At 31.2% G+C, this 22,099-nt stretch overlaps 1 protein-coding gene across 8 annotated transcripts in view; it reads left to right on the forward strand.

The window, feature by feature from the left end:
• LOC143053938 (uncharacterized) overlaps window positions 1–22,099 on the forward strand; it is a 38,389-nt gene that overhangs the window by 10,497 nt on the left and 5,793 nt on the right. For 5 of the 8 annotated variants that reach the window (XM_076226743.1, XM_076226744.1, XM_076226747.1 and 2 more), the window contains exons 5-10: window positions 12,858–13,000; window positions 14,056–14,205; window positions 16,969–17,049; window positions 18,376–18,501; window positions 19,194–19,226; window positions 21,492–21,952. In XM_076226743.1, coding sequence (XP_076082858.1) covers window positions 12,858–13,000; window positions 14,056–14,205; window positions 16,969–17,049; window positions 18,376–18,501; window positions 19,194–19,226; window positions 21,492–21,952 — 994 coding nt within the window. The remainder of the gene's footprint in view (window positions 1–12,857; window positions 13,001–14,055; window positions 14,206–16,968; window positions 17,050–18,375; window positions 18,502–19,193; window positions 19,227–21,491; window positions 21,953–22,099) is intronic. The other 3 variants (XM_076226748.1, XM_076226749.1, XM_076226750.1) reach the window with 3 other exon arrangements.

Below are 22,099 nucleotides of genomic sequence, written 5' to 3' on the forward strand. Positions count from 1 at the left end.
ATTGAATTCCTGGGGTTCTTTGATATGCTGAATCTAACCATGTATTTAGATTTTGGATATTGGACCATAATTTGTAAATGTCCAATTTAAAATTTTTAAGTTTTTAAGTTTAAGTTCTTAGACCACGTTCATTAACCTATGTTGTGTCCATACTTGCCCCAACCGTTCAGCGTTCGAACTCTGCGGTCCTATAAAGCTGCGCCCTGCTGAGCATCTGGTTTAAGCTTATCTTAACACATGATAGTAAAGACTTGTTGTAGTTTCATAGTGTTATAGCTAAATATAAACATTTTATACAGATAACCATGGAGAGTCATTTCTAGAAGATTTAAAATTCAATTTCTTTCCCTTCACAATTAATTCTTAATGGAGACAGAATACAGGATTTGCACATATAATTTTTATAAGGGTACCTTGTTAATTACAAAGCATTGTTTAAAGAATCCAAAGTTTGAAAAGAAGCATTTTATTGCAGTGTTCAAGTGAAATGTTAATTTTGATTGTTATATGCATTCATATTGCTAAATAAACACCCTAAGGGTCATGCCATTAACACTTGTACATGTTGTAGAATTGAAAGGGATGATTATTGTCGCATAAACAAATCTGTGTTCTTAGCTGAATAATTACTTATTAATTAGTGACAGTTCATATACATTATTTTAATGTAATTTTTCTTACATGTAAATTGTTAATTTTTAATAGGCGTTATACGTTTTTGAAAAAATGTTTTTTTTTGCTCTATGTATATATTTACAGCTTGACCAATCTAGATAAACAAAATAGGTTATAAATATCTTAAATGTATTAATACATTTGTGTTTGATCACTGAATCCCCATATAAAATTCAGACCAGTATTTTATATTACCCAGTATTACCCACTAAAACCCAGTAAAACCTGGGTTTTCCAAGTATTTCCCACTGGGCTGGGCAATACTCATAAAAACTGAGGTTTTGCCAACCCTGTTAACAATGATAAGACACAACAAGAATTCGCTGAAGGTATGTTTACAAAATGTTCAAACAAATTGGAATTTACAAAAAAATATAAATAGCTTACAACATCCATGCCACTTATTGTTCTATACTCGTACTGTTATTGTCTACTCATTTTCTAAAATAATGAGGTCCAATTAGTTAGCCGGCATGATGTTAAAATGATGAATAAAAGAATTCAACTTTATATATAATATTGTATTTAATATAGGACAATTGTGTTGATGAAAAATTACACCATTTCAATTCAAGCCCTTTTATATTTCTAAAAAATGAACATGATTAATATTACCAACAGTCATATGACAATTGACAAAAGTTTTGGGTTGAATCTGATATGTTACCAATGGATCCTGTTACCTAATCTGGACATGCCACCTCTGTCATTGCAACACCAAATGGTGTATTTGGGAGTGCTATATACACGGTCATATTCTCACCTCAATTTTGTCATTTTACAGGAAGTGACACCTGCACTACTAAGTTCAATCAATAATCATCCATAGGCCAAAAAAAATTTGAAAGCAGAGAAAACTGTGTACACCTTATAATCAACAAAACTATCAAATGACACTATGAATCCAGCACTACTAAATTCAATCATCATAATCATAGGCCAAAACAATATATCTAAAAGTAGGTTCTGGTTGTAGCTTGATTCAAACAGACAAATTATGAAAGTAGAAAAATCTGTGCACCTTATAATCAACGTCATTTAGATCTTAACTTGGGGCTTTAAATTGTATTCACTTTAATTTGTCCATCTGTTTTTCCATCAAGCATTTTCGGCACTTTCTTCTATTAAACTACTAAACTTCATATTGGTCAGCAACTCTACAATGATCTATAATCATTGTAAAATGTGGTATCTTTTCTGATCAGTCAGACACCTACATGTACAATGTACTTCCTGTTTTTTGATACTATGATCATGATGATACTTGGGTAAAATTGTGGTTTGGAACGATAAGAAAAAGATTTTTTAAACAATGAAGGGAATTTTCACATGTTTTTCCCCTATGTTTTTAACCGATATAAATTGCTTTAGCAAATGTTTAGATTTGATTAAAAACTTGTATAAATCTTGTTTACAACATTTACTTTAAATATCTGTTTTCCTGGATTGTTTTAAGTTATATATAAACATGATAAACTCAAGAATATACATTGTACATGTTAGAAAGTGGTTATGAGTAAACAACATGTGTGACAGTGCACCTTGGTCAGCCAGACTTTGATACATTGTTATTGGGCTTTTATAAAGTACAATTAAATGTCAGTTTGTTGGTACATACATGTACCTACAGTGTCTAGATAGTTGACTAGTTGTTTAGATTATAAAGTTCTTTGGTCAGCCAGACTTTGATACATTGTTATTGGGGCTTTTTTAAAGTACAATTGAATGTTTTGGTACAAGGTATACAATGTGTAGTTGTTCAGATTATAAAGTTCCTTGTCATCTTCAAATTAGAGAAGTTTCTAACCAATGAGACTATTTCAAGAAAAACTTGAGACTATTTCAGGAAAAACTAAAATGAACCAATGTACATTGCGATGTGTGCAAATCTGTATTGCTACATTTACACTTGCTATGAACAAAAATGTATTATGAAATAAACCTGTAGATCACTAATTCTACGTTTATAATGTAATTTAACTGTATTGTAAACATGCGTAATTGTGTTTATGATCAGATGTTGACCATACTCTTGATAAATTTATTTCTGCTTATTATCAATGGTTAAAGAGAAAAATCAATTATTGTATTGGCCGAAAAAAAGGCTATATGGATATGAAAGGTCTTTGCAATTGTCAACAAGGCAGCAGTCCAACCACAAAAATAACCAAAAAAAACATATATATGTATATATGGTAGACAATATATATGTACATATTATTCCCTACAATAGACAGGATTTTAAACAATATGTTCAACCATTGTTTGTGAAGTTTTGATATGTTGTTACTGATAACAATATGGAGTTCAAGTTTGATGATTTGCCATGGACAGGAGTTAATTTATTGACCTAATTAATTGCTATAACAATGATGACATTAATAAATGTGACAATAACCCAGATTCCAGGTATATTGACAGTCTCTTGTTATTTACTATGACTTGCAATTGATTATAAGGGATTGCCTCCATTCATTTACAGCCAGTTAAAAGTTTTACCATTAAGCCATGCTACTACTTGAAGCTTTACTTAAATACTGTTGATTTGTGGTTGAAGATAAACCACAAATTTATATGTTCAATAAACATGATAAATGAAGTGCACAGACATAGGCTTGTATGTAGACTTTGGGAAATTGATTGTATAGACATTGACTAGTAATATTCACATTGTCGTCTGTTAGTTTTTGATGGATAGTTCTCTTCATTGGTTGTCCTATTATGTCTGTTCATTGAAGCATGTATACCCCATGTCTTGTTGTTTGAGGCCAAATAAAAAAGTATGTGTGGTTCCAGATACATCTGAAAAAAAGTTAGGGTAGGTAGGTAGGGATTTTTATGCTCCACCTACGATTGTAGAGGGGCATTATGTTTTCTGGTCTGTGGCTCCGTTCGTCCGTCCGTCCGTCTGTGGTTTCGTTCGTCCGTCCAGGTTAAAGTTTTTGGTCAAGGTAGTTTTTGATGAAGCTGAAGTCCAATCAACTTGAAACTTAGTACACTTGTTGCTTATGAGATGATCTTTCTAATTTTTAAGCCAAATTAGACTTTTAACCCCAATTTCACGGTCCACTGAACATAGAAAATGAAAGTGGGAGTTTCAGGTTAAAGTTTTTGGTCAAGGTAGTTTTTGATGAAGCTGAAGTCCAATCAACTTGAAACTTAGTACACTTGTTGCTTATGATATGATCTTTCTAATTTTAATGCCAAATAAGATAATTACCCAATTTCACGGTCCATGGAACATGGAAAAGGATAGTGCGAGTGGGGCATCCGTGTACTTTGCACACATTCTTGTTTTTATGCCCCACCTACGATAGTAGAGGGGCATTATGTTTTCTGGTCTGTGCGTCCGTTTGTCCGTCCGTCCGTCCGTCCGTCCATCTGTCCCGCTTCAGGTTAAAGTTTTTGGTCAAGGTAGTTTTTGATGAAGTTGAAGTCCAATCAACTTGAAACTTAGTACACATGTTCCTTATGATATGATCTTTCTAATTTTAAAGCCAAATTAAACTTTTGACCCCAATTTCACAGTCCACTGAACATAGAAAATGAAAGTGCATGTTTCAGGTTAAAGTTTTTGGTCAAGGTAGTTTTTGATGAAGTTGAAGTCCAATCAACTTGAAACTTAGTACACATGTTCCTTATGATATGATCTTTCTAATTTTAAAGCCAAATTAAACTTTTGACCCCTATTTCACGGTCCACTGAACATAGAAAATGAAAGTGCATGTTTCAGGTTAAAGTTTTTGGTCAAGGTAGTTTTTGATGAAGTTGAAGTCCAATCAACTTGAAACTTAGTACACATGTTCCCTATGATATTATCTTTCTAATTTTAATGCCTAATTATATTTTTTATCCAATTTCGTCGTCCATTGAACATGGAAAATGATAGTGCGAGTGGGGCATCCGTGTACTTTGGACACATTCTTGTTTATTTTATGTTTTTTTTTACATGAGTTTATGGGAGCAACATTCTGACTTTAACAGTGCTTAATGAAAAATGACAATAAAATCTTTAGGGTAGGCTATTTTTAAGCCGAAAAAGTAGGGACGGTAGGGTTTCTGGAACCACACATATATTTTTATTTGGCCTTATTAAAAGTATGATATGTACATGTACAATATGATCTCACAGCAAATGTCTTGATGATTAGATGGGTCCACCCCTTTTTAACTTCTTTTTACAGTTGATATTCGCCCAGTCATGCTTGATTTTTATGCACCCATTTATGGGACATAATATGGTATACTGTTGTCTGTCTATCCTTCTGTCCCTCTGTCTGAAGTCAACATGTTGAACAATAACTCCAAAACTCTTAAAACCAATTTTCATGAAACTTTGTTGAATTATTTACATCTATTTACCTAAGGTCCCTATCAATTTTTATTGATTTTACATTTCTGAGTTATGGATTTTATTCTTTAAAAAAGGAGGGGAGGGGATTCCAATTTTCGGACAATAACTCAAAATACTTTGAACAGATTTGATGAAACATTATAGACTGGTTTATATTTATTAAAATAAACTTTTTATTATAAATTTCTGTTATTGTGGAGTTATGAAACGTTTGACTGTCCCTCTGGTAACTTTAATTTCATCCCTCTTTTATTTGTTAAAAAAGTGACAGGCCTATCATGCTCATAGGCACAGCTCTTTATTTATGTACAAAAATGTACCTGTTCTGAGGTTGTTTTTTTAAGTCTATCATTCATTGGTTGTCTTTGGTTGCTGTCTACTGTATTTTTTGTTTTCTTCTTTACCTGCTCACTGCACACATGGGTTTTGTCTAGCTATTGGTTGTATGTACTGTTCTCAACCTTGTGCTTTGATTTCTGGTGGATATTTGCATCATTGGCAATCAACCAAATCTCCTTATTATACCTTGTAAATGTACATGTTTGCCTTATTTTAATAGATTAGAATGACTTTAAAATCATTTGTACAAAAATAGCAAAATTTAATCAAGTTTATAGATAGAAAAATTCAGTCAATAATGTTAATCTAAGTGCATGGGATCTGAGGTCCCGTTTTTAGATTGTCTCAGATTTTGGACAGACAGAAATAGTATAATCAGATCCGTTTGATTGTTGTTTTTACTGTAAAAGAATGTTATATTGAAGTAAACAAGTTACCAATCAATACTATATTATGAACTTGATTTGCTGAGGTCAAGGTCATTCAGGATGAAATCCCATGTTTTTGATTTGTTAGCTTCCTTTTATGATAGTTCATTTATTATTGCAAAACAAGTGAAGTGTATATATGATATTAAATGTATGAGACTTGTCTCCTTGGAGAGGTAGAATAATTAAATAAACACTTTTTGGCATTTATATTTAACATTGATGTTTTATTTTGAGGAATAGTTTTCCCAATGAAATAGAAAGATGTTTTTACTAAAGACATTTTAATTTTCTTCATCAGGAGGATTTCCTATCAAAATATTTCCAGATATTTTTCTTTATTCATTTCTTGTGTGGAATGTATTTTGATTTCCTTGAACCTGCACTTGCTATTATATAATTTAAAAACAATTTTTTGTTATCTTATTCTGAAAGTAAAGATGCAGAACTGAACCTTGAAAACAAAAACAGCTTTATAGAATTTAACCAAACTGGCACTGAGTCTTCTAAAGGTCATGAATTTGAAATTATGCACCTGCTATTTAATTTTTTAAATATAAGTTTTTTGGGGGAGTTGGCTATCAGCTATATCAGATCATGAAGTTTCTTATTTCTGTCTATTTATTTGGTCGTGTGTGCTGTTGTTTGTTTTTCTTTTTTCATTTTTAGCCATGGCATTGTCAGTTTGTTTTGGATTTATGAGTTTGACTGTGCCTTTGGTATCTTTCGTCCCTCTTTTATTTGGAGATGATTTCATTGTTCATGTTGTTTGACTTTTTTATCAATATTTAATTTTCAAATTGTGGGAACCCACATAAAATGATTGCATAAAAATGTGAAAAATATACACAAAACCCAAATTATGGTTATAAGGGGTCTATGGACACCATGACTGAACCCCCGTTAGTATTTGTAGAAAGGAGCAAAACTGACATGTACTTTAAATATACAATAAAATTGGTCTGCATAATATTAATGTAAAATGTATTGTTAGAGCAAAAAGAGCAACCTTGATCATGCAATTATGTTGACTGCGTATGCATGCAAGCACTAATATAACATGTATAAGATGTTCTGTAAATAAAAGTCTTAAAAGTGTTAATCTACATATAATGAATGTAATCTCATGCTAATTATAAATAGTCATTAAGTACAAGTTGTGCACTAATACATGTACCTGCTAGAGGTTAATAGATAGAACTCGATATAATATGTCTGTTCTTAGTACAAAGGTAAATTTATATGGATTTTTTTTTCATTCATTTTTTATGTGCAAGGTCAGAAACCAAGAATTGAAAAATGTGCAAGTTCATGAAGGTCAGACATCAAGAATTTAAGAATAAATTAAATCAACCAATGATTGTCCCACATTTTTGATTCACCGATAAAAATACATTTACAATGTTTTGTTATATTTAATCTAGCAAGGCCAACCTCATACTAGTCTTAAATCAACAATTCACCATGAATATGAAAAGGTTTTGCCCTTGAAAAAAGTTGTCTGGAATAATGACATTACTAACTTACTTTAATACAATGTATCATGCTTATTGGTCTATATAACAAAAACAAAAAATATGCAAAATCGATCATCATGAAACTCTTAAAGATTTTACATGTATATATATATATATATATATATTAAGTGTAACATAGTTATCAAAGGTACCAGGATAATAATTTATAATACGCCAGACGCACGTTTCGTCTACATAAGACTCATCAGTGATGCTCATATCAAAATATTTATAAAGCATTTCAGGCCCTAAACCATGTGTCCAAGAAAATTAAAAACCAAAACATGCATTTATTTTTTTGTGAAGGCAATAACAGATAAAAGTCAGAGAATTTAAAAGGAGATGTGGTGGGGTCATCTGAAGATGTTTTCTTTTGCAAAATAAGTTGGTCTTTAGTGATGACAGTAAATAGGGTTATCATTATTATTTCTTTTTTATCTTATATGTGTTAAAATAGAACTTACCGATCGTAAATGGGGGTTATTTATTCCCCAGTTAATTGTTGATATTATCTAGCTGTTAATATTTATTTGTTAAAGGTGTTACAATCATATTTGTTTTCCAAAATTTAAGTTGTATATATATATATATATATATATATATAAGTGCCTATAAATAGCAGCACATGACATACAAATCTATGGGAGTGTGGATTAATCAGTACAGAGATTAATTCAATTACACAAATAAAATTATAGATTGCCTAACAATGTAATTTTAACACACTATTTAGTATGTAAATATAAGAATGTTTAAAATATTTACAAAATGATGAAAATAAACGCAATATTTCGCTAGACCAACTAGCTTTGTCAAGCGTGCATCTATCCAGGTGAAATCGGATGTAGATGATAAGAAACTTTTGCAGCTCAACGTCTATGTTGTACTGATTAACCGCCTTTAAAATAAGAAAATTTTGCAGCTCAATGTCTATGACCTCTTGCATTTAGCTGCTTTGAAAATAAGAAAATTTTGCAGATCAATGTACATGTTGCACTTGGATTTATACAGTCACAGAAAATAAAGACGTACTTATAAATATAATTATTTTCTGTGACTGTATATTACATTAATTTGTAGGATCCTTTACTATAGATAATTTAGCTGATCTGTAACAATAACATCTTCATGCCTTATATATCATGTACTGTAGTACGCCGCTAGATTAAAACTGACGAGGAAAGGTAACACACGACCAGCGAAAGCTCTTTTTTTGAGAGCCCAGGTGGTCGAGTGGTCTAGCGGGACGGCTGCAGTGCAGGCGATTTGGTGTCACGATATCACAGTAGCATGGGTTCGAATCCCGGCGAGGGAAGAACCAAAAATTTGCGAAAGCAAATTTACAGATCTAACATTGTTGGGTTGATGTTTAGACCAGTTGTATATATTTATATATATATATATTTGTGCATTACCACAATTTTCCATAAACATATTTTAAAGTCATAAGAAACTTCAAATTAAAAAAAAATATGCATATGTTTTTTTTATAACTAAATGGATTAGTTTTCATTATACAACTTATGTACATATACTTTTTTCTTAGGAAAATTCTTTAATTTTTCCACATTTAAAAGAAGTTTACTTATATTTAATTGCTTGTTTCCAGGAAGCAATTCACCAACATATTTTTTGTATGCATAGTGACCTGAGCTTGACCCTCCTCGTAAAAATCCGGTGATCGCAATACACATGGATCTGTTATTAAAATAAACAATTATCTGATTATACATGTTAAACATGTGCTCAATACCCATGCTTTTTGTTATTTGTTTACTATAAGGTGACAATTGGTTAAACTTCGACTTCATAACACGGCATTTAATGAGCAGCCATATTTGTTAAATCATAACAGACAGAGAGAAAAAAAAATTGACGATTATATGATATATTTGAGTAAAAAATGATAAAATCGTGCACAGAGGACTAAGTTTACGATATATACATGTATTGATCAAGAATTGGATAAACACTATTTTTCACCACTCATTCGTTTCATATGATTTAACAAAAAACAAAAACACAACATTTATTGAAATACAATTTTTTTTCTCGTGATTATGATTCAAATTCTTCCCATGCTGGTTATAAACTCAACTTTTTCCTAATTATCTTTTTACATCTTGTAAAAATGGGTTCAATAGCACTGATTGATTTTATTATATGGAGTATTATGGACATATGTGAAAAAAAGAGCAATTGACTACTATATATTTTGTTTGAAGCAAATACAGGGGAATAAAAAAATGGACCCTTAGCCTATATCTTTTTTAATTTTGTGAACACCTTTTTAACCCTAGCTAGTTTTATAAATTATGAGGCCAAATTCAAGATAGCTGATCATGGTCAAGGTATCTTTAATTTTGCACTTATATATATATGGCCAAATAGTTTTCATATTTGGTCTTTTGTGGATAGTTGTCTCGTTGGCAATCATACCACATCTTCTTTTTTATATTGCTCTGTTAGAAAATGGGACATTTTTACTATTTATCTCATTCACAAAATTAGCAAAAGTAAAACCCTCATAAAAATTTCCCACTTTATATATTATTCAGAAGTATAATTTGATAATAAAAAAGTGTAGTATTTTTTGAAAGATATGCATGTAATTGAATTCCAGCTGAGAAATGCATTAATATGACATATCTATTATTAGATTTATGACGTTTATTACAAGTGCAAAAATGTTTCTGAAAGAATCCCACATTGATTTTTATTTACGGGTGATAATTTTGACTCTTGATTATCCCTGTGACGTTGGATACTAATTGACTATAAGGACCAAATGACAGCCAATTGTTTTGAAAACAAAATGATTTTTCCATGTTGATGACATCTGTCACGTTGCTCTTTTTATTGTAAACAAAATTTGAGGCATTATAATTTTGTCAATACATTATAAAGGGTGAATATATATCTGACACTATTCTAGTATATTCCACTGAGTATTTGGGTGCACATGGTTAATAGTCATCTTTGTTCAATGTGCGGGCTTATTTAACCCTTAGTCTATGTAATGATCGTATTTTTTTAAGGTGTTTATTGGAACATATTCATATTGCTTAACAAGTGCTAAAACTTCTATTTTTCTTCATTCTGCATGTAAAGAAATGTAGTTTACTAGTTCTCACTGCATTTTCATCTTTATGATCCTTGCGAAAAGTTCAAAGTCACTTGAGGGGAAGGGGTAATAAAAAAAAAAAACGTGGAGACCAAATGGCAATTATATTTAGTAAGTTTCAAGGAGTAGACAGAAGTGTATTATTTTGGGGGTCTGTGTAAAAATGTCAATACCTTATCTCTATTTGACAGTCATTACTGGACATCCAAAAGGTTCCAGTAAAATTTGTATGTGACAATACAAATTGTCTGACACCACAAATTATATGAGTTCCAGTGTCGCAGATTTTCGGCTAGGTCAAGTGTTACAGATTTCAAAATAGCCATATAAGTCTATTCAGTTGCCAATCATTTGAGAACAAATAACACCACAAATGTTTTGTTTTTTTAGGTAGTTTACATTTTATTCATCATGAATATTGATGGATGGTCTTTCACTGTTAACCCAGGGTTCTCAATAAGATGCATATACATGTCTTGGATGCGTCATTTTTGAAACCTGTGAGTCCCTGGGACGCGTCCTGGTTGTATCCCCTGAGTCCAAAAAAAAGTGTTTTGCCTAGAAGATACATGATGGTCGACATCAACACCCATCGTTTTAGTTTTATATCGTCATATTTCATTATATTTAGACACACAAAAAAACATGCATTCTGGACTCAACAAAATCTTTTGGTACTCACCATTTTTTAAAGTGATGAGTCCCTGGGGACTCACCTTGAAAAGTTCCTTGTGAGAACCCTGTAAACCCATACCTTGTAGCAATAACCTTAAATATTATTTTATCTTAAGTCTTGTGATGGTGTACATGTAGCTTCAATTTATAATGCATGTCGAAATGATTTTAATTTCAATGATGTTTTGATACAAAATTGGATTGATTAGTACAAAATTTCCACAAGGAAAAATACTCAAATGCATTAAAGTTACCATGTATCATTTGCTATTGAAAAAACATATTTAAATATTCTAATGAATAATTAATCGTGGTCGACAGACCATTAGGGGGAGTATAACTATTGATGCAGTCGACATGTTGTTTTCATAGCTTGTTTACATGTCTGCATGTTTATCACAGGTGTTTCCATCAACTTTGCACAAACAATTTTTTTTCCTGCATAAAAACAATTTTTCATGTGGTTAACTCGTCTAGAATTAAATTGATAAAGTGTTAATTAGAATATCCTGTTTGATTATGTGCAGACTTACACAACCTTTTAAGAGTACTTAAACATGGATATATTTAAAGTATTTGATGTTATTGAAATACATCTCATTTAAATAGGTCTACGTCCTGTATCAAAATATTTTGAGATACAAATACAAGCATTTTAAATATACCATTGATCATACATTGTCCAATTAAAGTTCAGATATAAAAGATGCAAGTTTTGAAACACAACTCATTTAAAAAACTACTTTGTTCTGTATCAAATAAGGGCATAAGTATCTTGCAAAACAGATACAGATACAAGAAGTTTAAATCTACCATTGATCAAATATTATGCAATTTAAGTTCAGATAAAATACAAGTTTTGAAATACAAATTATTTGACAAACTTCTACGTCCTGTATCAAATAAAGGCAAAAATATTTCGAAAAATAGATACAGATACAAGTAGTATAAATCTATCATTGATCATATATTATGCAATTAAAGTTCAGATAAGATACAAGTTTTGAAATACAACTCATTTAAAAAAAATGTCCTGTATCAAATAAAGGCAACAATATTTTGCACCATAGATACAGATACAAGCAGTTTAAATCTATCATTGATCATATATTATCCAATTAAAGTTCAGATAAGATGCAAGTTTTGAAACACAACTCATTTAAAAAAAAATCTATGTTCCTTAACAAATTAAGGCAAGAAAAAGAGATTTTGCAAAACAAACAGATACAAGCAGTTTAAATCTATCATTGGTCATATATTATGCAACTAAAGTTCAAATAAGATGCAAGTTTTGAAATACAACTCATTTAAAAAAAATCTATGTTCCATTTTGTTCCATAACAAATTAAGGCAAGAAAAAGAGATTTTGCAAAACAAACATATACAAGCAGTTTAAATTTATCATTGATCATATATTATCCAATTAAAGTTCAAATAAGATGCAAGTTGTTGAAATATAGCATTTAGAATGAGGTCACAAAAAAATACAAGCAGTAAAAGCAGTTAGAATATAGCATTTATATTGTGGTGTCCAATACAGATCTAAAAAGATATAATCTGTTGAAATATAGCATTTGTTGTCTATGGCTATTTTAACTTGACAAATTGTATATATATCAATGAAGTTACAACTCCATTCCTTTTAATTTTGTGTGGCCTCAAAATGGCTCTATGCTTTGTATTTTGTTTAAGTTAATATGAAACCCACATTTCTATTTATTCATAATGTGTGTTTTATTTTACAGTTGAGCAGTATAAGGAGATATGCAAACACAGACAATTTTTTCTTCATGGAAGTTGGCCGACATTCTCCCACCGGGCCAGGAGAATTGTACATGCAGCTAGAAGATAGTTTTAGTGCTCAGAATATCCATGAAGAATTACTCGTGTATGTCAGATTTTATATTATTGACATTGTTCATGAATTTATAAGAGTTATGTCCCCTTTAATTGGGTTGGATAACTTTTAGAAGTCTCTCTAAGTACATCATATGCATGATATATGGAGTGAAACAATTCATAGATACATGCAAGTATAAGAAGATGTGGTATGAGTGCCAATGAGACAACTCGCCATTCAAAACACAATTTGTAAAAGTAATCCATTGTAGGTCAAAGTATGGTTTCAGCACGGAGCCTTGGGTTACACTGAACAGCAAGCTATGAAGGGCCCCAAAAATAACTAGTGTAAAACCATTCAAACAGGAAAACAACATTCAAATCTAAATAAAAATTGAGAATTGAGAAGCACTTTTGAACCACATCAATAAATGACAACCACTAAACATCTGGTAACTAACAAAGAATTTACCTTTCAGGGTTCTGTAATTCCTACATATTGTTGATCACCAAAATGTTTCAACTTGATGTAATCTCATGGTATTCTCAAGGGAAAGGGAATACTGTGGATTCATTTATTTTCGTGGGTACCAATGTTCGTGGATAAGGGAAAACTTGGATGTTCGTGGATATTTAATTTCGTGGTTTTGATGCAGTCTTCCTATAAGCCCATAGCAAATTTGTCATTCGTGGAACATTTAATTTCGTGGTTTACCTGTAACCACGAAACCCCCGAAAATTGGTATCCAACGAAAATTTATGAATCCACAGTAATAAAATTTCTTAATATCATATCTTTCACACAGGAAAACACTTTTCTGCATATCATGGCAAAAATAAAGGATAACTGTAGACCTCTTCAAACAGTCATTGTGTGTATTTCATTTGAGTTTTTTTTGCTAACCAAAAATTAAATGATCAAATAAAAACAAGGAATTATTTGAATCTGGAATAAATTTGAATTGTTGAAAAGTTATAAGAAATGTATGATGAAAACTATCCCAATATAGATAATTCAAAATTATTCCAGATTAGAAAAAAAAGACATAACAGATGTTGATTAAATTCATTGATTATTATTGACTTTATATTCATATGTTGTAGTTATATGAGGAAGAATTCTGGTGGTGATATTTTCCGACAAAGGAGTTCAACCAGTACCTCCACATTGAGGCGATCACGAGACAGCGCAGAGAGTGAGAGCGATGTGACAATACGTCAGAGAACTCACAGTGAAAGTAAAAAGAATACTGGGTAATTATCTAATGTGAAGGTCATTGTTGTTGGTTTAATACACAGTAAAATCAACTTGGTATAATCTGAGATTTATACTGGAAAACAACCCTATTCTTGCCCACTGGAGTAATATCTATGCAGTATATACCTCAGGCATAGATTACCTTAGCTGTATTTGGCTAAACTTTTAGGAATTTTGGGCCTCAATGCTCTTCAACCTCGTACCCTATTTGGCCTTTTTAACCTTCTTGGATTCGAGCGTCACTGATGAGTCTTGTAGACGAAATGTGCGTCTGGCGTATATACAAAATTTGGTCCTGGTATCTATATATGATGAGTTTATTTATAAATCTCCATTTCAAAGATCACCACTCTTATAAAATTGGATTTCTCGGTTTCAAAGGGCGACCTTTATAGACAGGTATGACTGTACTTCAAGTACAGTTGTGTGTTTTATTATATATAAAAAAAGAAGATGTGGTATGATTGCTAGTGAGACAACTCTCCTCATGAGACCAAAATGACACAGAAATTAACAACTATAGGTCACCTTACAACCTTCAACAATGAGCAAAGCCCATACCTCATAGTTATCTATAATAGGCCAGAAATGACAATGTTAAACAATAAATTACTGACCATGCCAGGGCTGTATAGCCAGTCAAGGTCGTTAAAAAATTCCATTTGTTGTAAAACAATTCAAACAAGAAAATTTATTACTGGTCGCTTTTTTAAAACTTTTTTTCTCGATTTTAAGGGGATGAAAAGGGAGTACGACCTTTACATAAATGTGTACTATACACGGCTGAATACGGTAGATTGTTTTTATATATGTTCAACTTTAATGCATTTGCTTCTGCTGATTACTTTAGTTGACAATGAAAACTTCAAAAAGAAAGTATAAGAAGGTACTCATTAAGAATCACATAAAAACTTAAATGATTAGTTAACACAATACAAGAATGATTGGAGGGAGGGGGTCAGAAATCTTTTGGAGTATGAGGGTATTCTGTGAGCTTGTTTGCAGTTCTTCTGATATATTTGTCTAAAAAAATTACAGACTGTTTATTAGTAAGATTTCTTTTAGAACAAAGGAGATGCAATGATAAAAAGCTGGGTTTTTTTTGGTTACTAAATTTGAAAGTTGTTAAAGCACTTACTTTTATTTGTAAACAAAATAACATGATTTATCGATTCGCTGTAAAAACAAAGTTGTTTTCACAAGAAGTAATAACACTAGTGAGGTGTCAAACTGTGAATTTAAAGAAGTTAACTGTTTAAACAAACATCTTTTATGGTGTCATTAAAACAAGAAACCTCACACAAACAACATGGAGACTTTATCTGGCCAGAAAAGGTAAAAAAGGACTATTATTACAATTTAAATACAAGACTCTGTATTAAAGACTGTACTTTGACCTATCATAGTTTACTTTTACAAACTGTGACTTGGATGGAGAGTTGTCTCATTGGCACTCATACCACATCTTCCTATATCGAGTGTCGATGAAAAGCTCTCTGAAATAACACAGGTACTATCATATCTCGGAATCTGAGAAAATATGTTTACAGAAACTGTTCATTGGATTAAAAGTTCGATAGATTGCTGAGTGAGACAAAAGAATTTGACATCATAATGATATTTCATAATGCTGGATTACCAATTTGAACCTGAATGAAATTGAAACATGCATCATGAAATTTTTTAATGCCAGTGAATTTGTTAAATACAACAATGTTTGACCAAATGTTTCCTATTTAAGGTGGTACCCAACACCTTCACTAAAATTGATTTGGCGCGTTTAATTTTTATAAAATTTTGACAGAGTATTTACTTAGACCCTTTGACAAAAATATGAAAATTTCAAAAAATTTGAACCAACCAATTTATCAGAAAAATTACACTAGTTATATAGCAGTTTGACAAACATTAATTTTGATCATTCAGAAGCTTACTATTCCCTTAACAACACAACGTAATTAAAAAGTTTAGCTGATTTTACAGAGTTATCTCCCTGTAGTGTTAGGAACCATGGCAACAAAGTAAACATATAAGGTGCGACGGATAGAAATCAACTTTATGCAAGTCCACCTCTGAAACATGTATATGTATAAGTGTTTAATGGATTTTGGAATAATCAGATAAGAAATAAAAGATGAAGTTTATTTTGTTTTGAAGGGTTCTTATATCATGTCAATTTTGAAATAGTTACCATGGTTACAGACTCTGCATAGAATTATTTATTCAACCCCAAAAAAGTAAACAGATGTTATGATATTCATTTTCAAATGTCAATTTCTATCTGATGCAGCTGATATGATGGACAAAACTATCATCAAACAATTCAAACATCTCAATGACCGATGTTAATGAAAATATTGAAAGTCAAAAAGAAATTAAGGTGGTACCTAATACCTGAATTAAAATTAATTTGGCTCGTTTAATTTTCTTAAAATTTTGACAGAGTATGTACTTTGACCCTTTGACAAAAATATAAAAAAATTAAAAAAATAGAACCAACCGTTTAATCAGAAAAATTACACTGGTTATATAGCAGTTTGACAAACACTCATTTTGATCCTTGAGAAGCTTAATATTCCCTTAAGAAAGATGTCATTAAAACGTTCTACTGATTTTACAGAGTTATCTCCCTGTAGAGTTAGGTACCACCTTAAATATTCATCATGTTCATATCCCATTGTAAACTATTTGACATCACAAAGCAATAACTTTTAAAAAAAAATCTTTCACAACATTTTTACATTTTGTTTTTTTTTCAGCAGTCCTAGAAGATCGATTCAAAGACCTCAGTCAGTGGCAACCCTGCCTAGATCTCCTGAAAATAATATCATGATGAACAGGTAGATATTGTATATTATTATACCTCAGTTATCATGTTCTATAAAAAATAAGTACACAATATTTTCACAAATTTTGCAAATTACAAGCTTTGAATTATTGGACCTAGGTGAAACTATTTTACCGCAAGCGTCATTATATTTCTTGGAATTTTCAATGCAGCTACATGATTGCAGGATTTTGAAAATAATGCGCGAGTAACAACATCATGTTTTACCTATTGTATCTAGTATAGGGTTGATGTCAGTGCAAGACGTAGCCTTAGCATTTGAACATATCTATGAAGTAAATGTTACGGTTTGGTTTCTTTTTAATATTACGATAGTTGATTTATCACCGCCATTTATTGTCTGTTGTCTTTTTCGATATAAGAAAACACTTATTGACTGGGTATGAGTGGAATAGTAAGTTTATTGTCCCTCGGATACAACTATTGCACTCGGCTACGCCTCAGAACAATAGTTGCTCCTTGGGACAGTAAACTTACTATTCCACTCATACCCAGTCAATAAGTATACACTGTAAATTCAGAATATAATTGCTATGTTTTTATTATTGCCAAAACTGCAACAGGGTTATAATTGCAATAATTTAAACTCGCATTTTGAAATTATTTGTTGTATGAATAAAACAGGATTTTTCTCAATATTGCAATAATTTAAATCACATTATAAGTCTAAATTAAGAAAATCACAAAAATTAAATGCTGGCAATAATTTCTGTGTATATTTATGGTAAGGCAAGTCTATCATAAATGGTTTGATTAGTTTTAGTAAAGAAAGAATTAGAAAAGGATGTGAAATGAAAAGGGAAAACAGGCTTCAAATGTTTCGAAATTATTTTCAACTAAATGTCAAGAGAAGAAATAAGAAAATATTGATAATAAATATCAAATATTTTGCTATTTCAGAAAGCCTGAAAATCATAGATATCTTTTAGATAGACTTTTTTTAACATCTTTAAGTAAACATACAGTGTATAAATACCTTATACATCAACTCAATTTTGTGAAAAATAGATATTGAGATATTCCCCAGGAGAGATTCATTGTAAAAAAGGGGGATTGTTTGTGATTTAGTGGGATGGCAGTCTTATTGAGAACAATCTCATATTATACCTAAGGAATATAAATAGAAATATGTCATAGTGAATCACCAATAATCACCAACTATTATTCACTGTTAGAAATCACCACCAGTATCAAAAAATTATAAATTAACAGCCATTCTCATTGAGTGTAGGTTAAAATGGCCATTTCAATTTAAATCAATAACATACTAAATTTATCATAAAAATGATATATTCATGACTGCCTATTTTTCTTGCAGTGGTTTCTATGCCAATATACCATCAACATTTAATGTTCCAAGGGATAGGTCAGACAGTTCCAGTTCAAGGGCATCTAGTCACAAATCACTACCTCCTGAAGGATATGGATCCAGTCCAGAACCCATGTAAGTTGTACAAGATCAGAGTTTTAAAAGCAACTTTCAGAATCCAAAGACAGAAACATTTTGAGTACTGTAAACCAAATTAAATCTCGTGGATACTTAATTTGCGTTAAGCCTTTTCTAGTCAAATTCTTGGCAATTTTGTTTTGCTATTTTCAAATACTCTTTGAGTTCAATATGAAAAGGTGAAAGTTTTATTATATTCACACCAATTTATATTTGAGTTATATTTCTACTTTGAAAATTATAGGTTGGTTTACAGTAAATATTTTGAATATATCATAGGTGTGAGGTTTTTTTTTTGAAAAATTTCTAAATATACATCATACTACTTCAAACAGCAGCTTTAAGACAAGGTAGTTCACCAAACAAAATAGGAATTTCCAAAAATATTGGAATCATATGTTACTAGCTTGCAAAACAACAACAAAAGATAATGACTAACGAGTTGGCACAAGTCTTTATGAATTTGTATATAGATATTTATAAAATTGGTTTAATTTAACAAATTTTGAATAACTAAAAAGAGCACAAGAGTTTTTTCCACAAAATGAAAAATTTGATTTAAAACAGAAAGCAATTTTTATCTTGAATTTATAAAAACTTCCATAGCAAAAGATTTTGAGATAATGAAATGTGCCTTGTTATGATTAAAATTGAATTAATATTTAAATATACTGTATATATACTCCTAGATATGAAAATACAAAAGATAATTCTAATACGAGGTATGGTTTATATCAACTTAAATCATTGCATTTTTGATTTTTGGCCATCCTTATGTTAAAGTTACCACTGCTTTATTTTTCAAATGCATATATACATTTGGGTTGTACAATAGCATGTCAATTTTATGTTGAATTACCCTCACAGCAAACTTTAATACAAAGTAAAATATTTTAGTTTTTAGGTTGTACTGGACCCTTAGGCTTAGATATTTCTTTAATGCTTTCTTTGCCTTTTCAGTGAATAGTATAGCATGTTTGCCATGAAGTATCTGATATTTCTCTGCAAATTTATCCGTCTAGCAAAACTTAAATCAAAAGATTAATGTGTTATGAATCTTTTATTCACATGGAAAAATGTAAAAAAAAGTATGCTAATTTGAGTACAAAATTTCAACACAGCATTTGCTATTATGTCTTGTGTGCAGTTAAGGAAGACTGATATAAGGAACTGCTACAAAGCTATTCTGTCGTTAAGTGAAAAATTAATTGACCCCAAGGTCAAAATTAAGTCACTAATGCTAAAATTAAAAAATAAAATAAGATAACACATTGAAAGGCTATCTTACAAAAGTTATAAAAATTGGTCAAAAAGAGAAAAAAAAGAATTATTTAAGCCGTCAGCAAAGGTTTAGATATACACATTGAAAAGTTGTATATATAAACAAGGTTGGTTAAGAAGAAAAATATTGAGATCTATGATACAACTGCATGATCAAAGTTTGTGGAAATGCATTAATGAGATGTGTAAGAAGAAGATCATTTCCAACATTATGAATCATCAGCTGATTTCAGACTTTTGGTTCGGTTTTATAGATTCATCAATTTGTGATTGCAACAAAACGAGGCAAAATACATACAACTGTTTGACAACTCAATGAAGTTTGCAGTGCTTTAAATGCATGATTTGCAAAATGTTTGATGTCAGTAGTTACCTTGAAGGCTGTTCATTAATATTTTATTATATAGCTTTATCACCTTAAAACTTTTTTCCCACTTCACCCAATATTATACTAGCAATATTAAACATTATCTTTGATGCCAAATACTCCTATTACTTTATATTCTATCATTGCCTTGAAAAGTGGTAGGGTAGCTCAATGGGAAATAGCTTTTAGAATAAACTTTTATTCTCTTCTGGTGAATAGGATAAATGAGTATACTGTGGATTCATTGTTTTTTATGCCCCACCTACGATAGTAGAGGGGCATTATGTTTTCTGGTCTGTGCCTCTGTTCGTCTGTGCGTCCGTCTGTGCCTCCGTCTGTGCGTCCGTCCGTCCGTTCGTCCCACTTCAGGTTAAAGTTTTTGGTCAAGGTAGTTTTTGATGAAGCTGAAGTCCAATCAACTTGAAACTTAGTACACATGTTTCTTATGATATGATCTTTCATATTTTTAAACCAAATTAGACTTTTGACCCTATTTTCATGGTCCACTGAACATAGAAATTAAAAGTGAGTTTCAGGTTAAAGTTTTAGGTCAAGGTAGTTTTTGATGAAGTTAAAGTCCAATCAACATGAAACTTAGTACACATGTTCCTTATTAGTTGATCTTTTTACTTTTAAGGCCAAATTAGATTTTTTACCCAATTTCACGGTCCATTGAACATGGAAAATGATAATGCGAGTGGGGCATCCGTGTACTTTGGACACATTCTTGTTAGATTCTTATTTTCTTGAAATGATTGAAAATATTATTTTGATAAATATTTGAAGATTTGCCAATTCTGCATTGAAGGCAGTTAGAAATTTGTACTTTGTTGAACAATTGAATTAGTGGTTTACCTATGCCAATGAAATCTAGAATCTAAAAATGCATAGAAAATATATTCTACCAAAAAATTAAAACAGAAATTACAAAAAACAAATGACAATTGACAATACAACAGACGTCACAAACATCCCAATTATTCCGACAAAATAGATATACAACACATGGCAAACAGTAGACAACACATGGCTAGGATTGTCTGACTTGGTATAGGCTTAAAATGTGGGTGGATAACCTAATGAGTTCATTTGTTAGTATAATGAAGTATTTCATTGAACAAATCTAAGAATCAAAAGTTGAACAAATAATTGTCTGTGTACATCAATTATTAGTGTTAAAAAGTTAATATGAGGAGTAAATCAAAATCTCTATGTATACTGTAATAAAACATCTTCTCGAAGGGAAATAAATCAAACTGCATTTGACTTACAAAATTAGGATATATTGAATACCTTACACTGTTATATTTTGTGAATTCAATTTTATTTTGAATTACAGCTCATTACGATCAATGACTCCTGAATCCTTCAGCATACCAATCACAGAGGAATCACTTAGTACTTATATGGATATGAGCCCTAGTCAGAATTCAGCCGCTATCATGGAAAACACCCCCTACTTAGACATGATGCCAGGACAACAGCCAACCAACAAACAGTTATTCATCTCTCCTATTCAACCAATCCATGGAAGATCTTCCAGTTTGCCCGTCACTCAAAGCTCAAATAAATCTGACACAGACAAAGCGTACATGGCTATGTCCCCTGGGCAGAGTACACAAGAAACAGTGATGTCATCATACATGGCTATGTCACCTGGGCAACACTCTGGTCCCATGACAAATTCACAAGGTCAACAGCAGTCTCCTGTCATTACATCTCCTGGAACACCTTATTCACCTCCAAGTCAAAGAGTTTCCAGGCCAGAAACACCACCTAGTCAGAGAGTTTCTAGACCAGGTATGTATGTCATGTTTACATGAGTATGTTTCTCACACAAAAATGTGTATCAGTATTGAGGGTAGATGTGGGGGTTACAGAATAGAGATTATTGGGAAAAAATATAATGAATAGAGAATAATGGGTAAAAAATAGGAAGCATAGAGA

The sequence above is a fragment of the Mytilus galloprovincialis genome, chromosome 12, assembly GCF_965363235.1.
Source record: "Mytilus galloprovincialis chromosome 12, xbMytGall1.hap1.1, whole genome shotgun sequence".
NCBI lineage: Eukaryota > Metazoa > Mollusca > Bivalvia > Mytilida > Mytilidae > Mytilus > Mytilus galloprovincialis.